The sequence below is a fragment of the Danio aesculapii genome, chromosome 21 (genome assembly GCF_903798145.1).
Source record: "Danio aesculapii chromosome 21, fDanAes4.1, whole genome shotgun sequence".
Taxonomy (NCBI): domain Eukaryota; kingdom Metazoa; phylum Chordata; class Actinopteri; order Cypriniformes; family Danionidae; genus Danio; species Danio aesculapii.
In genome coordinates this window covers 30116224-30139823 of record NC_079455.1, presented here as the reverse complement: position 1 = coordinate 30139823, position 23600 = coordinate 30116224, and the positions used below count along the sequence as shown (strand labels likewise).

The window sequence follows — 23600 nt, the reverse complement described above, 5'->3', positions numbered from 1 at the left end:
GAAATGAAAAACAGACGGAGCAGGAGGCGAACATGACGAGACGTCGCTCACGGAAAGTAAGGCAACCGTACTCTCGTTGGATAATTCATAACTTTATTGACGGTTTTACAAAGTAGCTGCAAAATTAAGCTCGTACAAACTTGGAAATGAAAAACCGAAGGCCACATATTCAAAAAAAAGACTACGAATTCATATCTGAAAGAGCTCGGAGAGGGAGGAAAGGAGATAGATGCGAAAAAATAAACAGCATTATCCTTCACGGAAGGATATAACCGTGTCCCTCTGCAAGACACAATATTACAAAGGAAAGAGCTCAGTCATCAGAACACAATTTAAATTTGTTTTTTTGTTGCATCCGAGGAATTATACCTTTAACTCTTCTTTTTAGTTGTCGCACACAGCAGGATCAATGCTCCACCATCTGCTCCTGGCTTCATTTCTTTCTACACCTGCTTGGTTTCCACCTGTACCTCCAAAATAAAGGAGATCTCTGTGCCTAATACTATTCTGGAGGCAAAATAAAAAAACCTAACCAATGCAGAGGTCCATACAGGCATACGTAAAGGGATTAAAGCATCCAGCATTGTGTGGCTCGGCAGGAGAACAGCAGTCCAGAGGTTTGTCAGAAGGTTGTTTCTGTCATGTGAGATGTTGGAGACTGATCCTGCCAGGATGTTGTCTAACTTTCTCAGGAGGGGTTCGGCTGGAGGCCTTTGGATGCTGCAAGCATCGCTCGTACTTTCGCCATGAGGTCCTACAAGAAAAGGAGGAAAGAATAAATAAATTAGCATTCCTTGAGATGCAGAGTTTTTGACAGAGAATCTAATCATAGTACAAACACGGCAAGAAAACAAAAACATATTTTCATATGCTTGCAGACAATAGTGTGATTTGAAATTCAGATCGGCTTCTGGCTTTGGTTTGGATGAGAATTCTATGTGCTAAATATGGATACGGATGTCTAATGACGTCCTATAGAGAAGGCCACAGGCAAACTGGGTTCCTGGTTTTTCGAAGGACTCTCATCATTCAGTGTGACTCAGGTTTCCTTACTCAAGGCCATTTGCATGCTAAGAGTCCACAGAGACAAGTGACACCCGAGAACTCACAGCTTGGCACTTGAATAAACATTTACTTAATGAATATGCACATTAACTGGAGTCACTGATTTCAGAGGAATGGAATTTGCATTAAGGAAACTCCAAATTAAAAACATAATTTAAAGGAATATTGTGGGTTTATAATGCAAGATCCATGATGATTGACTGACTATGACAAAAACATAACAGGTTTGAAAAATAGGTGTAAATGAGGCTATTTTATAGAATAAAATGCAGAAATGTGAGGTTCACAAGTCATCTTAAACTGTTGTTTTCAGCCCTTTAAAGTTTACAAATTACTTTCTGGAAATTGTACTTAGTAACAATTACGCATTTTAGGTAATATATAACTTTTGGATTGCATTTAGATTACATTTTCACCCAACTAGTTTAGAAATTAAGTTTGAATTAAATTGCTGTGTGACACACTGATTTTAAAAACATATGGGTTACAAATGACTTCCTGAAAAATGTAGTTGGTAACAATTAAACATTTTAGATAATATATTGTTTACTTTTGGATTACTTTTGGATTGCATTTAGATTACATTTTTACCCAACTAATTTAGAAATTAAGTTTGAATTAAATTGCTGTGTGACACACTGATTTTAAAAGCATATGGATTACAAATAACTTCCTGAAAATTGTAGTTGGTAACAATTAAACATTTTAGATAATATATTGTTTACTTTTGGATTACATTTAGATCACATTTTCACCCAACTATTTAATTTCTATAATTTGAATTAAATTAGATTGTTGTGTGACACAGCTTTAAAAAACATACGGTTTACAAATTACATCATGAAAATTGTAGTCAGAATCAATTAAACATTTTAGGTAATGTACTGATGAAGTTTTGATTACATTTAGATCACGCTTTCTCCCAGCTAGTTTAAAAATTAATTTGGATTGGTGTGTGACACTGATTTTTCAAAAGCACAGAGAAAGAAAAATCAGGGTTTCCCAAACTGGGGAAAATGTAGAAAGTCTGATTCAAAAATATTTAGAATAAAATTCCTAAACACTAAACGTATAACACATTTATCTGTTTACCTGCGTGTCAGTGTGAACATTAACAGATATCAGGGAACTATGCATATGCAAATATGTTGAGAAATTCTTCATATATTAACATCCTCAGGGGCACTTAATGTAAATATTTTATGCCTGATGCGGTATGACTAACAAAAAAACATTTGTAAATTCTTACATTACATCAAAAAAACATTAATAAACAAAGAAAAAAGCAATTGCTTAAAGTCTTCCACATATTAAATGTTTTGACCAAACTTTCAAGATGGATAAAATATCTTGGAAACACTTAAGTTGTTTCAGTTTCACTCATTTAATACTGGCTTGTTATCTGCCTATTAGGATATTAATAATTAATAAATCACTTATAAAGTATGCTTTTATTTTACATCCCTAATCCTACCCAATACCTTAAACCAACTACTACCTAACTATTTATAGCAGCTAATAAGTGGTTTATTGAGCTTAAAATCATAGTTAAAGGTTCGTTAATAGTTTGTTAACAGCGTGAATTGTTCTTTATAATAAAGTGTGACCAACACCTTTTCTTGCCATTCATATTTAAATGTAAAATGAACTTATTACATCATCTTGTTGTACACTGAGCTCACTTGTATTGAAGCTTGATTTTTACATATTTCCCTTATTTGAGTCACTTAATAAGATACATATAGAGACATTTTGCCTTGTTCTCTGACAATGACGGCTTTCTCCGTCACCAGCATACAGTCACTTCAAGGTTCTATACTGCTTTCAATCTGAATGCAGCTCAGCTTGCCATTACATATCAAACAAGTAAAATAATCTTTGGAAACTGGTGGCTGAATTGCACGGTTGTCATAGGAGCAAGGTTTGCTCATTGACGTCTGCTAAATTAAAGCCACCGCCATCTTCCACCCCCTCGTCCAGTCTGAGAAAGTTATTAACCCTGATTTTCCAATAAAACCACAGCAGCAGAATTAATCATTAAACAAACAAGTGGTCAAGAAAAGCGTAAACAAAACAGGCAAGGACTGACATGTCTATGGAGAGAAAGGTCTTTTGATGTCCTTCATGGTGTAAAATCATAAAGTCATTCTGGGAAAGTGAAACCCACAAAATTACATGGATTTATTAAATTAGTATAGTTCACGCAAACATTGTCTGTTGATTTACACTGCTGGACAGTAGATTAAAGGTAATAATTTTGTAAATTTTTAGTTTCTTGCATAGACTAAACATTTGCCTATATACACTACCTGACAAAAGTCTTGTCGCCCATCCAAGTTTTAGGAACATCAAATAATAACTTGAATTTTAGTTGATCATTTGGTATCAGAAGTGGCTGAAAGGCAAAGGCCTCTAGATTACGCTTATTTTACCAAAATAAAATATGATCAAGCCTTAATTTTTAATGATTTAATTAGGACAGTAAGGTCTGACTTTGCTTTAACAAAAGCCTTGTCACTTAACAGAAATAATATCCAGTATAGAATATAAACTCCTAGACCATAAAGGATTCATCTTCAATGCCTCCTCCTTTATCTTACCCCAGGCATGCTCAGTTCATATCTGGTGACTGGCCAATCCTGTAGCACCCTGACCTTCTTTGCTTTCAAAAACTTTGATGTTGAGGCTGAAGTATGAGAAGGATCGCTATCCTGCTGAAGAATTTACCCTCTCCTGTGGTTTGTAATGTAATGGGCAGCACAAACGTCTTGATTACTCAGGCTGTTGATTCTGCCATCTCTCGCAGCCCCATTCTGAATGTAACCCCAAAACCTTTTCCTTCACCAAACTTGAATGATTTCTGATGGGAATCTTGGGTCCATGTGGGTTCCAATAGGTCTTTTACAGTATTTACATTTACATTTAGTCATTTAGCAGACGCTTTTATCCAAAGCGACTTACAAATGAGGACAAGGAAGCAGTTTACACAACTATAAGAGCAGCAGTGAACAAGTGCTATAGACAAGTTTCAGGTGTGTAAAGTCTAAGCTGAGCATTAGTAAATTTTTTTTTTTTTTTTTTTTTTTTTTTTTGTGAGAGAGAGTACAGTTAGTGGTATAGCCAGAGAGGCAGTTAAGATTAGGAAGGAAAGTGGAGACTAAACAGTTGAGTTTTTAGTCGTTTCTTGAAGACAGCAAGTGACTCTGCTGTTCTGATGTAGTTAGGGAGTTCATTCCACCAACTGGGCAGACTGAATGTGAGAGTTCGGGAAAGTGATTTCTTCCCTCTTAGGGATGGAACAACGAGGCGACGTTCATTCACAGAACGCAAGTTTCTGGAGGGCACATATATCTGCAGAAGTGAGAGCAGATACGAAGGAGCAAAGCCAGAGGTCGCTTTGTAAGCAAACATCAGAGCTTTGAATTTGATGCGAGCAGCAACTGGCAGCCAGTGCAAACGGGTGAGTAGCGGAGTGACATGTGCTCTTTTGGGTTCATCAAAGACCACTCGTGCTGCTGCGTTCTGAAGCAGCTGAAGAGGTTTGATAGAATTAGAATTTGCGATGATGGGCATGCAGTTCAACAGATGATTCATCTGAAATATCTTCTGCCACTTTTCCAAATGATCAACTAGAAGTCAAGTTATTATTTGTTGCTCTTACAACTGGGATCAACGACAAAACTTTTGTTAGGGAGAGTATAGCATACACACACACAAAGTTACAAAATGTCAGAAGCCATTTTCATATTTGCAGATTCAGCTCAAAATCGATAATATTTTACTGGATAAATAAATTCACCTACATCATCTTGGATGGCCAGAGGGTGAGTAAATGAACAGATTGTTTTATTATTCTACATGGACTATTCTAAATGAGTGCCTGACTTGTATGTAAATAAAATATAAACATTAACATTGCAAATCAAGAATGTTTTTTTTTCCAATTAATTTTGAATGCAGATTTTAAATTTGAAGTCGAAGTGACATGCAAAGAAAGTTATATAAATGTAATTTGAACTACAGTAGAAAAGGTCTGTCAGGATATATGTTGGCTGGAAAAAAGTTTTGGATGTTTTAAAAAAAAGGTGAAAAGGCCTTGAAGTTTTGAAAATTTACAGGTCTTTCCAACAAAGAGAATAACAGAGCAACAGAATAAAATAAAATAGGAGATTTCTGGTGGCCTTTAAAAAATAGAATAATCTTCAGATCCATCCAAACAGACATAATAGTTTTTCTTGTCATTCCAGTTTAACTTTCTAATTAACTTCCCATATTGTGTCACTATTATAATTCAAATGACAACTCATGACTATAAGAGACCAATTCTTTAGTTCTGAATTTGGCCTAATGCTAGTCCAGACAAGGACTCAAGCAATGGATTTTCTTCATACTTTTTTGGTTTATTATAATTCAAAATGCACAGATGATTTAAGTGAATACAGCACTACTGGAATGCATGTACAAAGATGAAGAACCAGTGAGAATATGCCTCTGATCACAGTGTGTTGATCCATGTACATTAGAGTGACGGGACTAAGCTGGGATAAAGGGCTCTCTGAGCCTCTAGCTGACCAGAGCAGATTACTGCAGTATCTTCAGCATGATTAGAGCTCATTATGAGACCACAGCTGGCTGAAGTGTGAGGATATCTGAGAATATGGCCGCTAAACTCTGCTCTGGCAAAAGGAAATATAAGCATTATTGCTTTCTGACGTCAAATGACCAAACAAGACCTCGTTGTAATTGGGACTAAGAACTGCTTTCTGCAGTTGGCTGGTTTCTTGGAAGCCATTTGGGTTCAGATCTCAAACCAATTTGACAGAAATCACACAATTGTACCTACATTTTCGAGGTTCGACGGAATGGCACCACTTTGAGTTCAAGAAGGTGGCACTTCAATCACAGGCCCTGGCCATTTAAAAGCAATTTTAAACCTCACACTCAATATCTCTCCAAACTCCCTCCAAAAAAATTATATTAAGCTTTTTAAAAGATCAAACACAAGTCTCTGGTGTTCCTAGAATTTGTCTGGGAAGTTTCAGTTCAAAATACATCATGAATCTTTTATTATAGCAGGCTGTAAATGCTCCTTTTTGGGTGAGTGCAAAAACATGCTGTTTTCATGGCTCTGTTGAAATGTAAATTAGCTTCATGAAGTGGGCTGTGCTTTTTAGGGTTAGGTGATGTCAACTAATAAGGCTTCATAAAATGTCTGGATGTGATGAATGGTGACATTGGGGCTTCGGGGTGCAGTGAAAGTAAATACTTGCAAATACATATCCAAAATCAAACAAAAAGTGCTCAGGGGTAGCTTAAATAACGTGTTGGTGCTCTTTGGGTAAGGGATTCATGAGAATTTACAGCAAAAAATCAGTCCAAGGCACTCAAAAAATATGGAAAAAATTTTAAAACGCCTTTATTGACATGGCTTTTCCTTAAAACTGATTAAACTGATAAACATTTTTGTATATCATATCATAGTATATCATAAATAATATTTTCTCCTGCTCTCTCCTGTAAAGCCTGTGGAAAAATGCATAAGTATTCTATTTATCAATGCATTGACTTTTTCTTCTCTCTTTTTTTGTTGTTTCCCATGTTCCTTGATTAATTTAAATAAAAAAATAAATAAATAGGCATACGTTTTGACTTATGTGTTTAATTCGATGGAAGGATGAACATGGACTCTGTCAGAACATATTTAGAGACAGAACAGACTAATATATACTAATACAAATGAACAATAAAAACAATTCAATTCAATTCAATTAAATAATAAACTGTATTTCTGGTCAAACAAAAAAATATTTTTTGGACATAAAACATTTATTGTTGCCGCATTGGCTTTAACTAGTTATTTAAAACGAAACATAAGCTAGTCTTGTTTTTAAGACATAAAAAAACAATCAACACAAGTGATTTGAGGAAAGATTCTAGCTAATTCAAATGTGACTTTGTTGATTAAATTTGCTGACGCCCTGAAACCACAATGCGCACTCCACACTTGACTGGACAACTATGGGTGAACCAGTCACACAGATGGTGACCCTATTGCCACTTTCTGTGTGAAAGCGCCTTAATCATAATTGTTGCTACTATGCTGTAGATAAATATCAATTTATTTGCTTTAGTTAGCCTGCAGATAAACTTATACTCTTGTAACCTGCACACAACTTGAGTATCTTACAACCTGTATTCATCTATTAAATAACATCCCAAACCCCATTCAGTTGGATCAAGTCACGCAAGACCCATGGAACTCTCAGGGAGTGCAGGTCTCTATTTCAAAAGCTGTCCCACACTGTCTTTGTGAGCAGATTGTTGCTGTTGCTGCATCAGGGAATGAAATATGCCAATTTAACACCGTGACGTCTGTCACTTATCAGCAATGGCATTGTCTATTGGTCGAGCCTATTGCCTTTACAGTTTGTAGCTCGGTTACTCCAGCAACAACATATTAAACATCTAGATCATATTTATAGTCTTCAGTTTAAACTCCTAATACATTATTTTTCAAAAGGCATGCTTTGGAAAAAAATCATGTGAGTATTAATGTGGCTTCTCTAGGCCGGCTCCTCTCTGCAACTCTCACATGGTCGCCCACTGAAGGTAAGCAGGGCTGCGCCTGGTCAGTACCTGGATGGGAGACCAACATGGGAGGTCTGCTAGAAGTGGTGTTAGTGAGACTCGCAGGGGGGACTCAACCTGCGCTCTGTGTGGGTCCTAACGCCCTAGTATATTGATGGACACTCTATACTGCTCAGTGAGTGCCGTCTTTCGGATGAGACGTTAAAACCAAGGTCATTAAAAACCCCAGAATGTCCTTTGGAAAAGAGTAGGGTAGGTTTACCCTGGCATCCTGGTCAAATTTGCCCACTGGCCTCTATCTATCATGGCCTCCTAACCATCCTCATATCATAATTGGCTTCATCACTCTGTCTTCTCTCAATCAGCTGGTGTGTGGTGTATGGTCTGGTGCAATATGCCTGCCGTCGCATCATCACATTGGTGGTGGATGAGGAGATTCCCCCCAGAAATGTGTAAAGCGCTATATGAATGCAATAAATTGTTATTATTATAATGTCAACTATCACAAAACTTATGATTATGTATATAAAACCTTGGAAGGAAATTATATATACACATGGTAAACTGTGCCATGTACCTATGCTCCCAAAAAATAATTCAAGACTATAATGGAGCCATTTGAAAAGATTCAGAAACAGTATTTGCTGTTTTTAAAGTGGACGTTCATGTTTAAACAGCAAAAGTACTCTACAGGAATGGGAAAGTGAAAAAAAGCATTACAACCCTTCAACATTCTGACTCAATCATTTAGTGCAAGATGTCTTTCCCCAGAGACGCAGTGGGAAACTTTGGAAATGCAACATTTTTCGGTTTCTTATCTCACACAACAACGGTAATGTACTCATAACCAAACTATCAATCACTTGCCACCCTTAACATGTCACCCTTTCTAAAGAGTTGTAAATAAGAAAGGAGGACCAACATTTTAGGATAAGGAGAATGGAGCACTAGAAAAGAAAAAGAGACTATTGTGTTCCTCAGGGACAACCATAAACCAGCCTCCCTTGTTGTTCGGCTGACAGGCAGATAGAGGGTTCGTAAAATCCCAGCGGTGCACTGCTAAGATCGAGAACACGCTTTTCCCTGCCTTTAATGTTACAGCTTTTCATTTGCTGGCTGTAAAAAAACCCAGGCAGTCTCCACCAGTGTGCCTCATGAGAGCACTTCTTCCTCTATCAATAGTCAGGATGTGCATGTCAGAGCTGGAACATTCTTCTCTGGAGGATCCGATCACAGTTGCGTGAGGTAGGGCTGCGGGCAAAGGATCAAACTGAGCTGAGCTGAAACCTGCTTCCCTACCGCAGGATTTACTGGTGGTCCATGCGGCCTGGAGCTTTCTATGTTTGGGCTAGTGGGGGGGAATGGGGACAGACGGACTTCCACATGCAAACCGAAAAGTAAGCATGCACAGGCCTGCAGAAGTTCCTGCCGGTAGTTATTTGTCAAGGTGGACTGCACTTCTATTGATTCAAGCAGCAGTTGCTGGTTTTAATAAGAGCCAACTCGTTTTTGCAAGATGTTGCCCCCTGGAAGTTCTGCCCCAGTTCTGAAGTGTCAGAATTGATTTCGTGCAGCGAGAGTAAAAGGAAGTGAATTAGGTTTCCAAAAGATCTGAATCCATGTCAAGGCCGTGGTCTTTTCAGAATAGAGTGTGATAAAAAAAACACCATTCTTTTTCTTCAGAATCGCATGGCTTCGAGCGAAACACAGTACTACACTATGAATTTCTCACATCTTTTTCTCTTCGACCCAACTGTGTTTTCTAATTGCATATAGTAGCTACCTTTCATCAGCTCTGTGTAACAATAAACAAAGGGAAGAAAAAAGAATACGCTCTGCATTTCATCCTCGCCGCACAAGGCCAGGGATCATAACAGAGCTGCGGAGACTGACAGCTGCACTGAATCAGCATGCGATAGCGACGAGCTTTCTTTCTCCCATAACACACACACACCTACATTCCCACTTCGGTGACAGGGTCATGCAACCAAATCACTGCATTTCTCAGTTTCAGCACGTAAGGCTCAACAAACACAGACCACTGAGGCCGTCTGGCTCTAAATTACATATATTAAAGCCTTACTAAGCGTCTAAGGGTCTCATCAGCTCTGCTACACAGTTTTGGTCTGTTTTCCCTTTAGGCACTGAATTAAACAGAGAGGTAGTGAAAGTTTTGTGTTTTTAGCTTATTACAGTGTTTTCACTGTTTTGATATAACTCATGCAGCTTGGTTTGAGGTTTATTACATATGATTGATCGAGAAATATTTCATACATTTATAACTGTCAATTTGGGGAGACTCAAGGCTACAAATGACAACCGTCTAGAACTTTTGCATTAACATATAAAGCTCTTGTTTTTTTGACCAAAATTATGAGTTCCTACCTTTAAGTAAATATGAATTTCCACGACAGTTTTAATCTACAGTGCATCCGGAAAGTATTCATAGCGCTTCACCTTTTCCTATTTTTTATTTTACAGCCTTATTTCAAAATGAATTACATTCATTTATTTCCTCAAAATTCTACACACAATACCCTATAATGGCAATGTGAAAAATGATTTTTTGAAAGTGTTGCGAATTTATAAAAAGAAAAAACCCTGAAAAATCACATGTACATAAGTACATTTGAAAAGGCATACACCTGTCTATATAAGGTCCCAGGGTTGATAGTGCATGTCAAAGCACAAACCAAGTATGAAGACAAAGGAATTGTCTGCAGATCCCCAAGACAGGATTGTCTCAAGGCACAAGGCTGGGGAAGGTCAGAGAAAAATGTCTGCTTCTCTGAATATTCCAATGAGTACAGTGCCCTCCATCTGTGCAGCAATCCACCAATCAGGTCTGTATGGTAGAGTGGCCAGGCTGAAGCCACTCTGCACCTAGAATTTGCCAAAAGGCAACAAGAGGACTCTCAGACCATAAGAAACAAAATTCTCTGGTCAGATGAGATTAAAATTGAACTCTTTGGAATGAATGCCAGGCGTTACGTTTGGAGAAAACCAGGCACCGCTCATCACCAGGCTAATACCATCCCTACAGTGAAGCATGGTGGTGGCAGCATCATGCTGTAGGGATGTTATTCAGCAGCAGGAACTGGAAGACTAGTCAGGATAGAGGGAGAGATGAATGCAGCAATGTACAGAAACATCCTGAATAAAAACCTGCTTTAGAGTGCTCTTGACCTCAGACTGGGGCAACGGTTCATCTTCCAGCAGGACAATGACCCAAAGTACACCGCCAAAATATAAATGGAGTGGCTTCACAACAACTCGGTGAATGTTCTTGAGTGGCATAGCTAGAGCCCAGAGCTAAATCCTATTGAACATCTCTGGAGAGATCTGAAAATGGCTGTACGCCGTCACTTCCCATCCAACCTGATAGAGCTCGAGTAGTATTGCAAAGAGGAATGGACAAAAATTCCCAAAGACAGGTGTGCCAAGCTTGTGGCATCATATTCAAAAAGATTTGAGGCTGTGATTGCTGCCAAAGGTTTTGAGCAGTAGTATTGCCTAGTATTGCCAAAGTATTGAGCAAGGGCTGTGAATACTTGCGTACATGTGATTTTTCGGGTTTTTTATTTTTAAAAAATTTGCAGCAATTTCAATATATCTTTTCCACATTGTCATTATGGGGTATTGTGTGTAGAATTTGGAGGAAATAAATAAATTGAATCTATTTTGGAATAAGGCTGTAACATTAAAAAATGTGGGGAAAAAAATGAAACGTTATGAATACTTTCCAGATGCACTATACATGTTAAAATAATAACAATATTATATATGTTATTAGTTTGAATATCATTATGCATGACATTAATAGCCACTATGGGAACAACAATAGATAATTTACCTCAGTACTTACTGTTTGCATGGCTGTAAAGTGCTCCTTTTATATTTCATAGATCAATAGTAGTTTTACTTTACATAAAGCTTTTCTATAATCTATTTTTATCACCCAGTTTTTGAAGTGGTCATATTATGAAACCAAACTTTCAAAATGTATATTATCCTGGCATGTTAGCCCTATTTAACAGGTAAAGTCTGGTGACTGCCAGCTGATGAATGTAAAAATGAATAAAATGGAGCTGAAAATAGCCAAACCATAACAATAGGCACCAAAACAGCATGATATAAACAATAAATGCAAACTACAATTTAAAGCGATAAGTAAAAGTCCCAGATATTCCATAACTGAGATGAACAAAAATAAAAATAAACAATTCCCTGACTTTCAATGTCTGGAATAGACATTTTAAAATTCCATGATATCCAGAAACTCATTGAATCCCTGGCATTTGCTAATAAAATCATCATTTGATGTTATCTTGCTGTAAATATTGATTGTGAAATCGTAATTCCATTTTTAATGGATTCAAAAACACATTTTACTCAATTAAAAGCCCTAGTTTACAAAAGCTATACTGAAGAAAACATTTCATAATGACATACCTGAGTTATTTTGCTTTGTACTGAAGAGACAATAGTGGAGGCCACTTGCTTTTCTTTCTCCTGAGAGCCATCCCTGTTTAACAAACAACAAGACAGACAGTGAGACAGCGACAGACAAACAGAGGTCTGCCAATTGGCATGGGCTGTGAAGAACACCGTAATACAGTATTCATAACGAGTGGTGAGGACGTAACCACCACAGACATCTCAGGCTAAAACTGAGCGACCAGAAGAAGGTCATGAAATATTCACCCAACGCCGGAAGAGGCACAACAACTGCACAAATAACACAAAGTTTGGAGCGAGACACATAGTGGAAGGTTAAAAAAGCAGCACGAAAAAAAACAACAACAGAAAACTGAATGCCAAGGGAGTTTAAAGCTACTTTTTGATGAAACTTGAGAAGTGAAAAAGTCAGTCCTTGTATCCTATAACTGGGGTTTTCACACAGAAATCTATCTGTATACGATTCATATATATTATGCTGTCAGAGATGTTTTATGGAAATGTCATCATGGTTGAGCATCTGAAGGCTTCTTGCTTCATCCGACAGGTAATTAGTCAAGTTGTCAAATCAAACCTAAAACCATTATAACTCAAATCAAAAAAAGCTACAGTGCAGGGCGTTTCAGTGTCTCACACACAATGCTCTTGGCAAAGCTCAAATTAATATTGCAACAAAGTGGGTGAAAAATATGCTGGAAATCTATGATTCTGACTGAAGCAGGCTGAGCTTCAGATGGTGGGCAGCTCTCATGAGGTTCACGCTGATTGATTGTTTAGTATTAGGACTACAGTGATATGCCCTTTACCTGGATCTCCCCAAGCTGGAGGTGGGGCTGGTGGCAGGGGAGGGGCTTGCAGAGACTCTGCTCATGGTTCTGCCTCTGCTCGGAGACGCTGAGGGTGAACAGGAGGAACCCTTAAAATGAGATGACTTGGAACTCTTTCTCTTCTTTTTTTCATGAGGTGATCTGAAAAAGAAAGAAAAGGACTCTTTAAGGAATAGATACATATCAATTTAGTCACTGATAAATATTCAATTTAGTCACTGATAAATATTCTAAAATTCTTCCAGGAGACACTAATATATAAAAAATACACATTCTATTAAAATGTTTTATAGTCAAAATATTGTTTCAAATGGTCACACATTAGTTTCCCGTCCTCTTTGTTTAAGTCATGAGTAAGTCATTGACATGATTCACAAAAACAGAAGTCTTGCAGGTTTAGAACAACAAATAAATAATGCAAAGTATTTAGTAGTCACTTTTCATTAACTATTCCATACATTCCTTCTGTATGATAGTTCTAAAAAAGTCTTATTTCTGGCAGCTCTAGGGACAGTGTATTAAAGTTCGAGTCGGTGACAGGTAGCGACACTGTGGCACAAGTGTGGAGTCTTAAAACATCCACATGTCTCTTCACCAAGGCCCCTAAATCCACCACGGCATTAGCAAGTGACTGAAATCGGCCATTCGCACATACACAAAATACATCGTGATTTCTCTCCTGAGAAAAAGCACACAGGGACCTTTATCTCTGAGGCTGTCTTTTATGAATATTTCATTTGAATATACTGGACAGGTCCTTTAGTGGAAAAATATATAGTTTTAAAGGAGCACCCATATTGCTAATGGGCATAGTGACCTCTAATTACCTGTGCTAACTGTAGCAAAATGACAAGACATGTTTGGAGAGTGGATCAAAGTACTCCTAGGAGACACAATGAGGTTAAAAATGTGCTACTGCGGACGTGCTAACAATTCCAAAAGAGACATAGTAACACAAATGACTGAATCAATACATGAAAATGGATCCAAGTTCACAGAAAACCGAATAACGGTGCGTGTCCTCCAAAGGGTTTTTTCCCAAGCTGAGTGTTTTTTTTCCTTTTGTTGTGAATTTTATGTGAAGTGTCGAGCACTCATGTTTTTTTCATGCTCAGACAGTTGGAGAAGTGATCACAGCTGAATATTTTTTAAAAAAGGACTGGTGGTTTTAGCTGTGCAAAAAATGCTTCGGTGGACACGCACCCTTAAACCTCTCACCTACTGTATCTGACAGCAAAATTAAGATCACATGCTACTTTATTGGATAGCATTTTGGAGTTCAACAGTATTTCTCTCCATTCATTTTACACAGATGAGCTGATAACGTTATGAGCACCAGACTAAAGCCACATTCATACTAGAATTTGAGCAAGTGAAATTCTGTAGGACGATGCTAAGAAAATTGGAGAGATAAAACAAGCAACATTGATGAAATGATTTATTGCTAAATATTTTACATTTCTGAACAGAGAAGTCTTGTTTTGATCTTCTATTGGTCTCATGTAGTCCCATAGTGTGAATTTGCAGGTCCAGGTTCACCAAGCTTAAAATGTGGAGCGCAGCGAAATGTGAAACTTGCTGCACAAGCTTGCATTTCTAATCTGGCATATTTGCATGATTATGAATGGAAGTCAATGGAATGAAAAGTGCAATGCAACTGTGGCTTAGAGCTTAGATCGGGCCCAAAAAATAAAACCTGACCCTATAAGCCCGTGCACAAGACCCGGTTCGACACATTAACTGTAATTACTGTATGAGCCCAAGCCAGATTTAAATCCAACTATTTCTTAATACATGGGCTATTATGACAGACGTTCTCAACTATAATTCTGAGTTGCTGGGACTACATAAATCAGTTTAGATTTATCTTAATGAATAATGTAACCAGGATAAAGCATGTAAACTGCATTGTTTGTTTATTCAGAATGGATCATAACAAAAAAGGACATTGAAGGCTGACTACTATCCTTTTTTCTGCCATGGCAATTCTGCTTCTCGACGTGTCTGTTCATCTTGGAAGTCCCTGTTTTAACATCTTTTTCAAACCACACATGTGAGCAGCGGGTGTTTTTTTCGGCGTCAATGTTAACAGATAAATATTAGAGGTTTCATACTGCACACAGAAGTAGCGCGTCAGTGAGGAGCATTTGGTACTGGATCACGCACAAATAAAGTGACAGTGCATTGATAATGACCAAAACACATCGAATGATTAAAAATTTGCAATTTTACCCAATAAATGCATCAATAAGATCGACTGATTTTTATGCACTGTTTCTGCTCTACATACATGCTGTGTACGCGCTGTGCTGCTTCAACTCTGCTTGTGCATGCAATGTGTGCCAGCAGAGAAGCTGTTGCAGGAGCTAGATCGTTGCTGCGCATGACACGCATTGGCAAATGACACAGCCCATGGGTCGGGTCAAGTGTGGACTTGGGCTCAGGCAGAGAATTTAAACTCTACTGTGGCTTAATACATTGTTGATCTTTGATATACTTGCAAAGGTTCTACAAGACTGCTAAAGGTGTGCTGTGGTATCTGGCATTTACAGCAAGTTCTGTTCTCTTTCAAGTTCTGTAGGCTGTAAGGTAGAACCACCTTGGATTTTATTGGTCCAGCACATCCAACAGATGCTCAACTGAAATTAGCAAGATGGTGCAACACCATTAACTCATCATGTTCTTCAGTTCATTGTGGCAGGGTGTATTATCTTGTTCAAAGAGACCTCATGCTGGAGGTTGTGATGTGAAGCCAACTCAAGATCTTACAAGTTCTGTAGGTTGCAAGGTGTATTGGTCTAGACCAGTGGTTCTTACACTCAGTCCTGGAGGTCTGGTGTCCTGCAGATTTTAGCTCCAACTTGCCTCAACACAACTACAAGGATGTTTGTAGAAAGCCTAGTAATGCTGCAGTTACACTAGAGTTTGTGCGTGCACAATTCTGTTGTACGATGCTGCGAAAAGGGGCGGGATTAAACAAGCTGATTAGGCATTAAAAAAAGCAAGCGATTGGTCCATGTTTTAAATTCCTGTCCAGAGAGGTCATGTTTTGACCTTCGATTGGTCTCACGCAATCACATGATGCGATTTCGCAGAGTTCACCAAGCTTGAAATTTCCAACATAGTGAAGTGCAACACTGTATGAATGGAAGTCTATGGGGAGAAAAGTGCAGTGTGACCGCAGCTTAAGAGCCTAATTAGCTATCCCAGGTGTCTCTGATGGGGTTGGAGCTAAAATCTGCAGGACACCGGACATCCAGGACTGAGATTAAAACCCCTGGTCTAGAGCATCAATCAAACGCTCAACTGGTTTGGAATTTGAGACATTACGAGGTTATCGCAACACGTTATTCTATTATTGCATTCTTCAATCCATTGTGTTATTACTCTGCTCAAAGAGTCCACAGTTTTAGACATTTTAGATAGTAGACGAGTCGTGATCAGGCACTCTGATTGGTCTACTATTGTGTAGCTCCATATGCCGCAGGGTGGGATCCACTGTATACTGTGAGACATTCCTCTTGTAACCGTCATTAAAATTCTTACCACTGCTGACCAGGAGCTACCCACACACCTAGCCATTTCAGAGATACTCTGTGTTATGGCCTTGCAATAACAATTTGGCACTTCTCAAAGACACTCTAAAATTTATTCCTGCCCATTTCTCCTGCATCCAACACAATGATTACAAGAACTGATTGTTTGCTGACCATCTAATCAAGCCAGACCATAATATCTGGCCTTGTTATGAGATGAAAGTCAACAAACTTATCATCAGGAACTTTATCTTACATATTCTAAATACAAATATACATGATTATTGTCATTATCATTATCTTCTTGACTAACGAATCAGGCTGGAACTAGGAATTAAGTTTTACAGTTAAAATGTAAATTTATAGTTGAAAGGTTTATGTGTTTGTGTTTCCTAGAAATGTATGTTCCTATGGAGAAAAAAAACTTTTAGATCTGGAACTAGACTGCTATATTTCTAAGACAACAGCTGCTGTGGGTCCAAGACGGGCTCTCAGACATTTAATCTTGCATGCAAGTCTGGTTCTACATCTGAGATGCTTCTATCATCACAAACAAAACTTTGCTAAAGCCCTGAAAGTGATCTAAACTATGTCTAGCTCTCAGTTTTTTTTCAACTCAACAGCTAGAAAGGGTCAAGGGTGTAATGAAAGATGCTGAGCTTTTTCTTTCCTTTGAAGGAGTTGTGTAAAAAGCTTGTCCTTACTTTCAGCATCCTCCAGAATATGGAGAAATGTCTCGGTTAAGCTGTGTGAGTATTGCAGAGAGTGGGCTGCCCAGATAAAGAGCAGTGACATAAAAGCTAGGTGAGATCTGAGAAGTCACCATGACCATCTCTTTCGGTGGCGCTTTAGCACCTTATAGGTGTCTGCAAGAAAATAATGGTACGGCAGAGGAAACGGGAGAGGGAAGGGTGATGATAGCAGTGTCATGGAGTGGCATCTTCAAAAGAAGGATTACCGTGAATTAAAAGATCATGCTTGGTGCAGACTCTGGGGAAACACCAGGAAAGCACTTTTTTGCCTACTGTGAAAGGCGACATGCATGCTGACAATCAGCCAAACTGCTCTCTGTGAGGATATATGGCAGGAGGGTTTAAAATGAGGCCTTATCACAGCTGCTGTTAATACAAACACATGTTCTTCCTGCTGTCATTACATTTTGAAATCTCAGCAGCGTGCCAATGAAAATAGACTACATGTGTTTGATTTTGCTGAATTTATTTGATTAAAAATACAGCAAAACAGGAATATCATGAAAGGATGGATTTATTTCTGTGATGCACAGCTAAATAAAAAAATTTAATCGCTCTTAAGAAGATAAAATAAGAAAATAAATCATAATTTTTTTATCCTTCATGTGGTACTAATATGCTATGAGTTGCTTCTGTTCAACACAAAAAAAGATATTTTGAAGAATGCTGGTTGATGGGACCCATTGACCTAGGTAGTAGGAAAAACAATTACTATGGATGTCAATGGGTCCCAGGAATCAGCATGTTTCAAAAATTCTTCTTTTGTGTTCGACAGAAGAAAGAAACTCAGATAGGTTTTAAATAAGTGAAGAGTGAGCAAATAATGATTTTCATTTTTGGGTGAACTATTCCTTCAACATTTGGTTACCAAAAAATGGTTTCAGATTTAGTTAAATATAATAAACCCTGGAAAAGTGTCAAGTAGTTTTTTTGGCCCAGTTTATTGTATCCTAAAAAAGAGGTTTTAACACTTTAAAATAAGGTTTCATTGCTTTAAATAAACTACATCAACTAATTAAAAAATTATAAACATGCCTTTTACTGCATTTATTTAACATTAATGAACAGCGAACAATGATTAAAATTAATAAAGGTTAGTAAATGTTGCAATGAGATGTTGCAAATAATTTTTGTTAATTAATGCATTAATGTTAATAAATTAGACATTTTAAATTATATTATTTAACATAAAATTATTTACAGTAGAATTATCTTTTAGTATTTGTGGCAGATCATTGCAGTTCAAACAAACTGTCCTACTGAGCCCTAATGTGTCCTAAAAAGCAGACCTACCTTGATCTTGAGCGCTGCCTGCCCAGTGTTGGGTTGCTGCCAAGACGATAGTTGCTGGGACCATAGCTTTCTTTCTCCCTCTCGTCACGCTTTCTGTCTGGAGAACGAGCCCGCCGGTCTCTGCGACTGGGGGACCGGGACTGAGACCTGAGATGGAACAGATTGGAAAGACGAAATGAGAAGACAAAAAAACATGGTCAGCTTCCATCTGACTTCTGCCCATGAAATCAACCCACAGGTTGAACTCATCAATAAAGCTGATGATGGTCCTCTACTCTCCATTAACTCCTGAAAAGCTTGCTGAGAGATGGAAAAAGTTCTAAAAACAACTAAGAAGGTCCTACAATTTGCAACAAAGTGATAATCAATTCTTATTAAAAGGAACATAGCAGTTATGTTATATTAAAGAAAAAAGCTTTTATCTTTCTAAAAACAAGCTTACTTAAACATTTTTTAGATATGTTAAGTTTTAAGAGCAAATTAATAGGATATCATCAAAATATTTTGTAGCAAGCAATTATTTTTGGGAATTCATACATGAAGTCCAACTAATTACTAACATAGCAAATAATTCTACCAGTAAATATTAATACAGGACAATCAGATAATCTTGAATGTACATAGAAGCCTTCCGATCAAACACTGAATTGAAGAAACTGAGAAAAGCTGTGACCCTCAAAAATTTAAGGAAATTCAGTCAGGATTGTTCACCAGTGGAAGCCACCTGTGACCTGAGTGGATCTCAAATGGCATAAATGGTCACAAATGTCAAGAGTGAGGGCAGTTATTTCTGTAAAGGTAGCAGCAATTACCACATTTATAGCAGACTACACTGACAGTAAGTACTGCAGGTTACTGTGGTGCTACACTTGACACACACATCAATCCATCCATATATCTGCCTGTATATCTATCTGTATATCTATTTATCTATCCATCCATCCATCCATCCATCCACCCATCCATCCATCTATCTATCTTTATGCCAATGGGGTATATGCACACAGACCTTTAATTTTCAGACAGTTATCCCAATGGCTGGTCTCTCCATTACAAAATCACCATGTTTCAGATCTGTTTTCTTTAAAAATCAGTGATCTTCACTGTCTGATTGATATACGATATAAAGTGGGTCTCAGAACAGACAAGAGGCACTGCGTTGAATTCCATTTTCCCTGCCATCTCTTTAAAATATGAACATTTATTTTAGCCCAGTATTTTCAGTGGAGTTTCAGCGTTAGCCTGTTGCCCCTGATGGCACTAGAGTTTACACAATCTATCATTTTGTTTTATGCTTGAACAAATAAATGAATGCTTAAGTTAAAATTAACTGATTATATGTTAACTACATTAAAATGTCAATGCTGTAAAAGGAACCTAATAAAATTTAAAATCGTCACATTAATCTTTCAACAGAAGTTTACCGTTGGCTGAAAGACACTAGCTGTGCATTTAGCTGCCCAATTTAAAAACAGAAGAAAATGTGGGTAATTTTAATAAGAATGGTGTATGGTGTAAGAATGGTTTTATTTTATTTTTTGTTTTAAATCTACAAATTGTGGTTCTAAATAAATATATCAGCAAAATAGGGTTAAAAAATGAACCTTCTCCACTCACCGGCCAATTTAAAAACAATATTTTTTAATGACTTCTTCTTAAACAACAAAAACTAAAACAAAAAAATCTGAATAAAAAAAATAAATAAAATAAATAATAATAATTAAAAATAAATAAATAAATAAATAAATAAATAAAAAATCACAGCTTTATAGATTTAAATATATGTAGCATTAAATCTAAATGAATTAATCGTTGTGACAAGCTTTATATTTGTAAATTCCAGACATTTCTTACTTTAGAATGAATGTTTACGGATAAACATTGGATATTAAAGATTAGCAAACTGGCTGTCAATTCATAAATAATCATCTCCTTTTTTTAAATTACAGAAGTCAACATACACATATCAAAGCTTTTCCTCGATTGCTGTCCAATTAAAAAAGCCATCCTGTTTTCACTCAAAATACTGATAATGAAAATCATGCTGTAAAATGTCAGGTCATGAAATACTGACATTTTATTTTCTGCCATATCGCCAAGCTTTCTTTCTTTTGACTCTCAATAAAAATCCTGCGAAATAAGCATCACTGAACTCAGGAAAATGCTATTGAATGTTGTCAATAACATTCCAGTAATAAAATGCATAAGCTCTTATTATCAGATATGCACAGCTTTAAATTGTACTCAAAAGTAGAAAAGCAATGATGAAAATGAGAGGGTCAGCAACAGGCAAAGAGAGAGAGAAAAAACCCCCCACATATATTTATAGAGACAGGAAGAATAAAGAAAAACAGACATTAGATCTAATCATTAATACTCAACTGCAGAGGTGTCAGAGATATGATTTGAAGAAGAGGAAAGTATTTTTTTCCTACCATAATACATTTGCATCCATTTATTATAATTGTGTCCAGTTTGAGTCTCATTTTCTGCTACACTGGACAGATACACTCATTAAAGATAAATTTGAGCTGGTGTTGACGCTCTAACTAGAAACGAGAGATGTCAGGTGTCAGCAAATCAAAACGAATGAGAAGCTTAAATACTGACACCATTATTATTAGCAGTAGCAAAAATCTGAGGCACAACACTGGCCATCTTTGATGTCAGAAAAACGGCGCTTTATAATTACTTCTGGACCTAGTGTCATCAATTCAAAGTCCATAGAGCCACTCACAGAGATATGGGATTTTTATTAATGAAAACTATGAGAAAAAACAGACCCAACATGATCAGGTTTGATTTAAACCACATATTAATGCTACATTAAGCAGTCCAAATGACTGGTTATTTTCATTTCTTTGTTGTACAAGAATTATTGATCAAATAAAAGGGATATACTTCACTAAATACAGTAAAATGAGGCACAGTCATTTATGAGGTCATTATAATAAAGATAAAATGTTATAAAACACTTTGCTGTAATTTAATTTTACTAGAAACAATATTTTGCTGCCATTAAGTGCCCATTATCTAGCATTCCACAAATGCATAGAAAAATGAGTTCACCCAAAAATGACAACTCTGTTCGTAATTACTCATCCTCAGGTTTTAATTCCTAAGGCCTACATTCATCTTTCGAACACACATTTTAGATGAAAACCAAGAGCTAGATAGCAATGAGATGTTTAAAGAGCCCATATTATGGGTTTTTGAAAATGCTCTTCCATGTAGTGTGTCACACAGCTCTAAGTGAAGTGAAATGTCCAGCTAAGGCTTAAATCTGTAAGTGTACAGTGTTTAAAACTATTGATTCATCTATAAAGGAGTCAACTCATAGTGCTTCAAACGAGTCGTCTTGATAACGAGTCATTAGGTGTTTCGTGATGACGCGGCTACGAAACACAAGTAGTTGCGCTCGCAAACCCGGGACATTTGAAACCTGCGGCCCCGCCCACTAACACAGAAAAAAAGCCCAACACACACAAACACACACAGAGACACACACAGACACCGGTCGAATGAAGTCACGCTGTGCAGATGGATACTATCGACAGCCTACCCAAAGATGAAAGCTCAGCATTATAGCCAAGAGTGCTTCTGGAAACTACATGCTTAAAAAGAAGACTTCATCGGTTTGTTAAAGGAAGGATCAGTAAAGACTGTCAGAACATGGATCAGTGCATCATGGATCAGTTTCTACCCCCATTTCACAAATGTAAGTACGTGCGATTAAAATTATTGCCTCGTTTACTCTAGCTTGCAAATTCTGTATTTAGTTGTGTTTTGTTACTTGTAACCGTATGTGCTGTATCAGGTTAACTCTTTTTTTCTCATATCGCGTGTAAAGCCACGTTGAAAACGCAACGCGTGCCGCTTTGTTTACGGATCGTCAGCTATTCCTACACACATGCAACGGTCAAGTTTCAAAATATTTCAGCTCAGATTTAAGGGAGGTGTCTAAATTGTTCCCAGCAAGCTGAACTGGCGCTCTAGTCTAGGCGAACGGTGAGTGTGTGTGTGGGTGTGTGTGTGTGTGTGCGTGTGTGTGTGTGTGTTGCGCAAGGCCGGTTCAGCAAGCTGAACTGCCGCTCTAGGTTAAGGATCACGCCGCCCTCAACCCGAAAGTGAAAACAAAAGTGACCCGTTAGCAACGTGAGAACCCGGGGGTGTCGCAGATATAACCGAGGACGCGGGTGGTGAGGGAGGTGTCGCGGACGTCTCCCTCTCTATTGGTGTTGTGTCTTCTAAGGAGAAGGAGGTGTTTGCGCGCGCTGTGTGTGTGTGTGTGTGTGTGTGTGTGTGTGTGTGCGTGTGTGCGTGTGTGCGTGTGTGCGTGTGTGTGTGTGTGTGTGTGTGTGTGAAAAGCAGATGAAGGGCTCCTCGCCAGTTCTTGGAGTTTTTGCTCAATAAAATAGTTTTTTAAGTCCATTTACATTCACCCACTGGCAGCCAAAACCCACACCTTACACTATGAAGCGTGTATGCACTGTGACTACTTTTATATTGTTGATTAGCTGCTGGGCATTTCACTCTGTCTCGCGCTGAAGGCTGTCAGTTTCGACCAATCGCAGCAGGCTGTCATCGGTCCAATCAGCGCAGATTAGCTTCGCGCTCAGGAGGGGTTTGGGAACAAATGATTTGCTGAACGATTCATATGGGAGTCGCTGGGATAATTAGGTAAAAATAAATGCAGATTATAAGACCATAAAAGTGTTTTTTGACCTTGCATGCATATTAGACTGTTGTTGGAGACCCTTAAAACATAAATATGATCCTATTTCATGTATAATATGGGCTCTTTAAAGTCCAGATAAAAAAAAAACTAAGTCAAAATATTCAGTGTGTCTTCAGTGGCTCAAACGTAATCGCATGTATCTCTAAGAAAAAACTAAACAAAAAAACAAAACAAAAACAAAACTTAAATATGACTTAGTTCGTCTATAACAGGGGTGCCCAATCCTGTTCCTAAAGATCAACCTTCCTGCAGATTTCAGCTCCAACCCTCCAATCCAAAAGGCCATTTTTATACTAATACATTTTAGTTTTAAAACGGCATTTTAGAATAAACTATCCACGTC

At 37.7% G+C, this 23600-nt stretch overlaps 1 protein-coding gene across 1 annotated transcript in view; it reads right to left on the bottom strand.

The window, feature by feature from the left end:
* Window positions 1-76: 76 nt before the first annotated feature.
* Window positions 77-23600, bottom strand: part of sfswap (splicing factor SWAP) — a 152282-nt gene continuing 128758 nt past the window's right edge. The window contains exons 15-18 of the mRNA XM_056445735.1: window positions 18520-18666; window positions 12918-13079; window positions 12106-12178; window positions 77-754 (exon numbers count right to left, since the gene is read on the bottom strand). Of these exons, the coding sequence (XP_056301710.1) occupies window positions 689-754; window positions 12106-12178; window positions 12918-13079; window positions 18520-18666 (448 nt within the window). The 3' untranslated portion in view covers window positions 77-688. The remainder of the gene's footprint in view (window positions 755-12105; window positions 12179-12917; window positions 13080-18519; window positions 18667-23600) is intronic.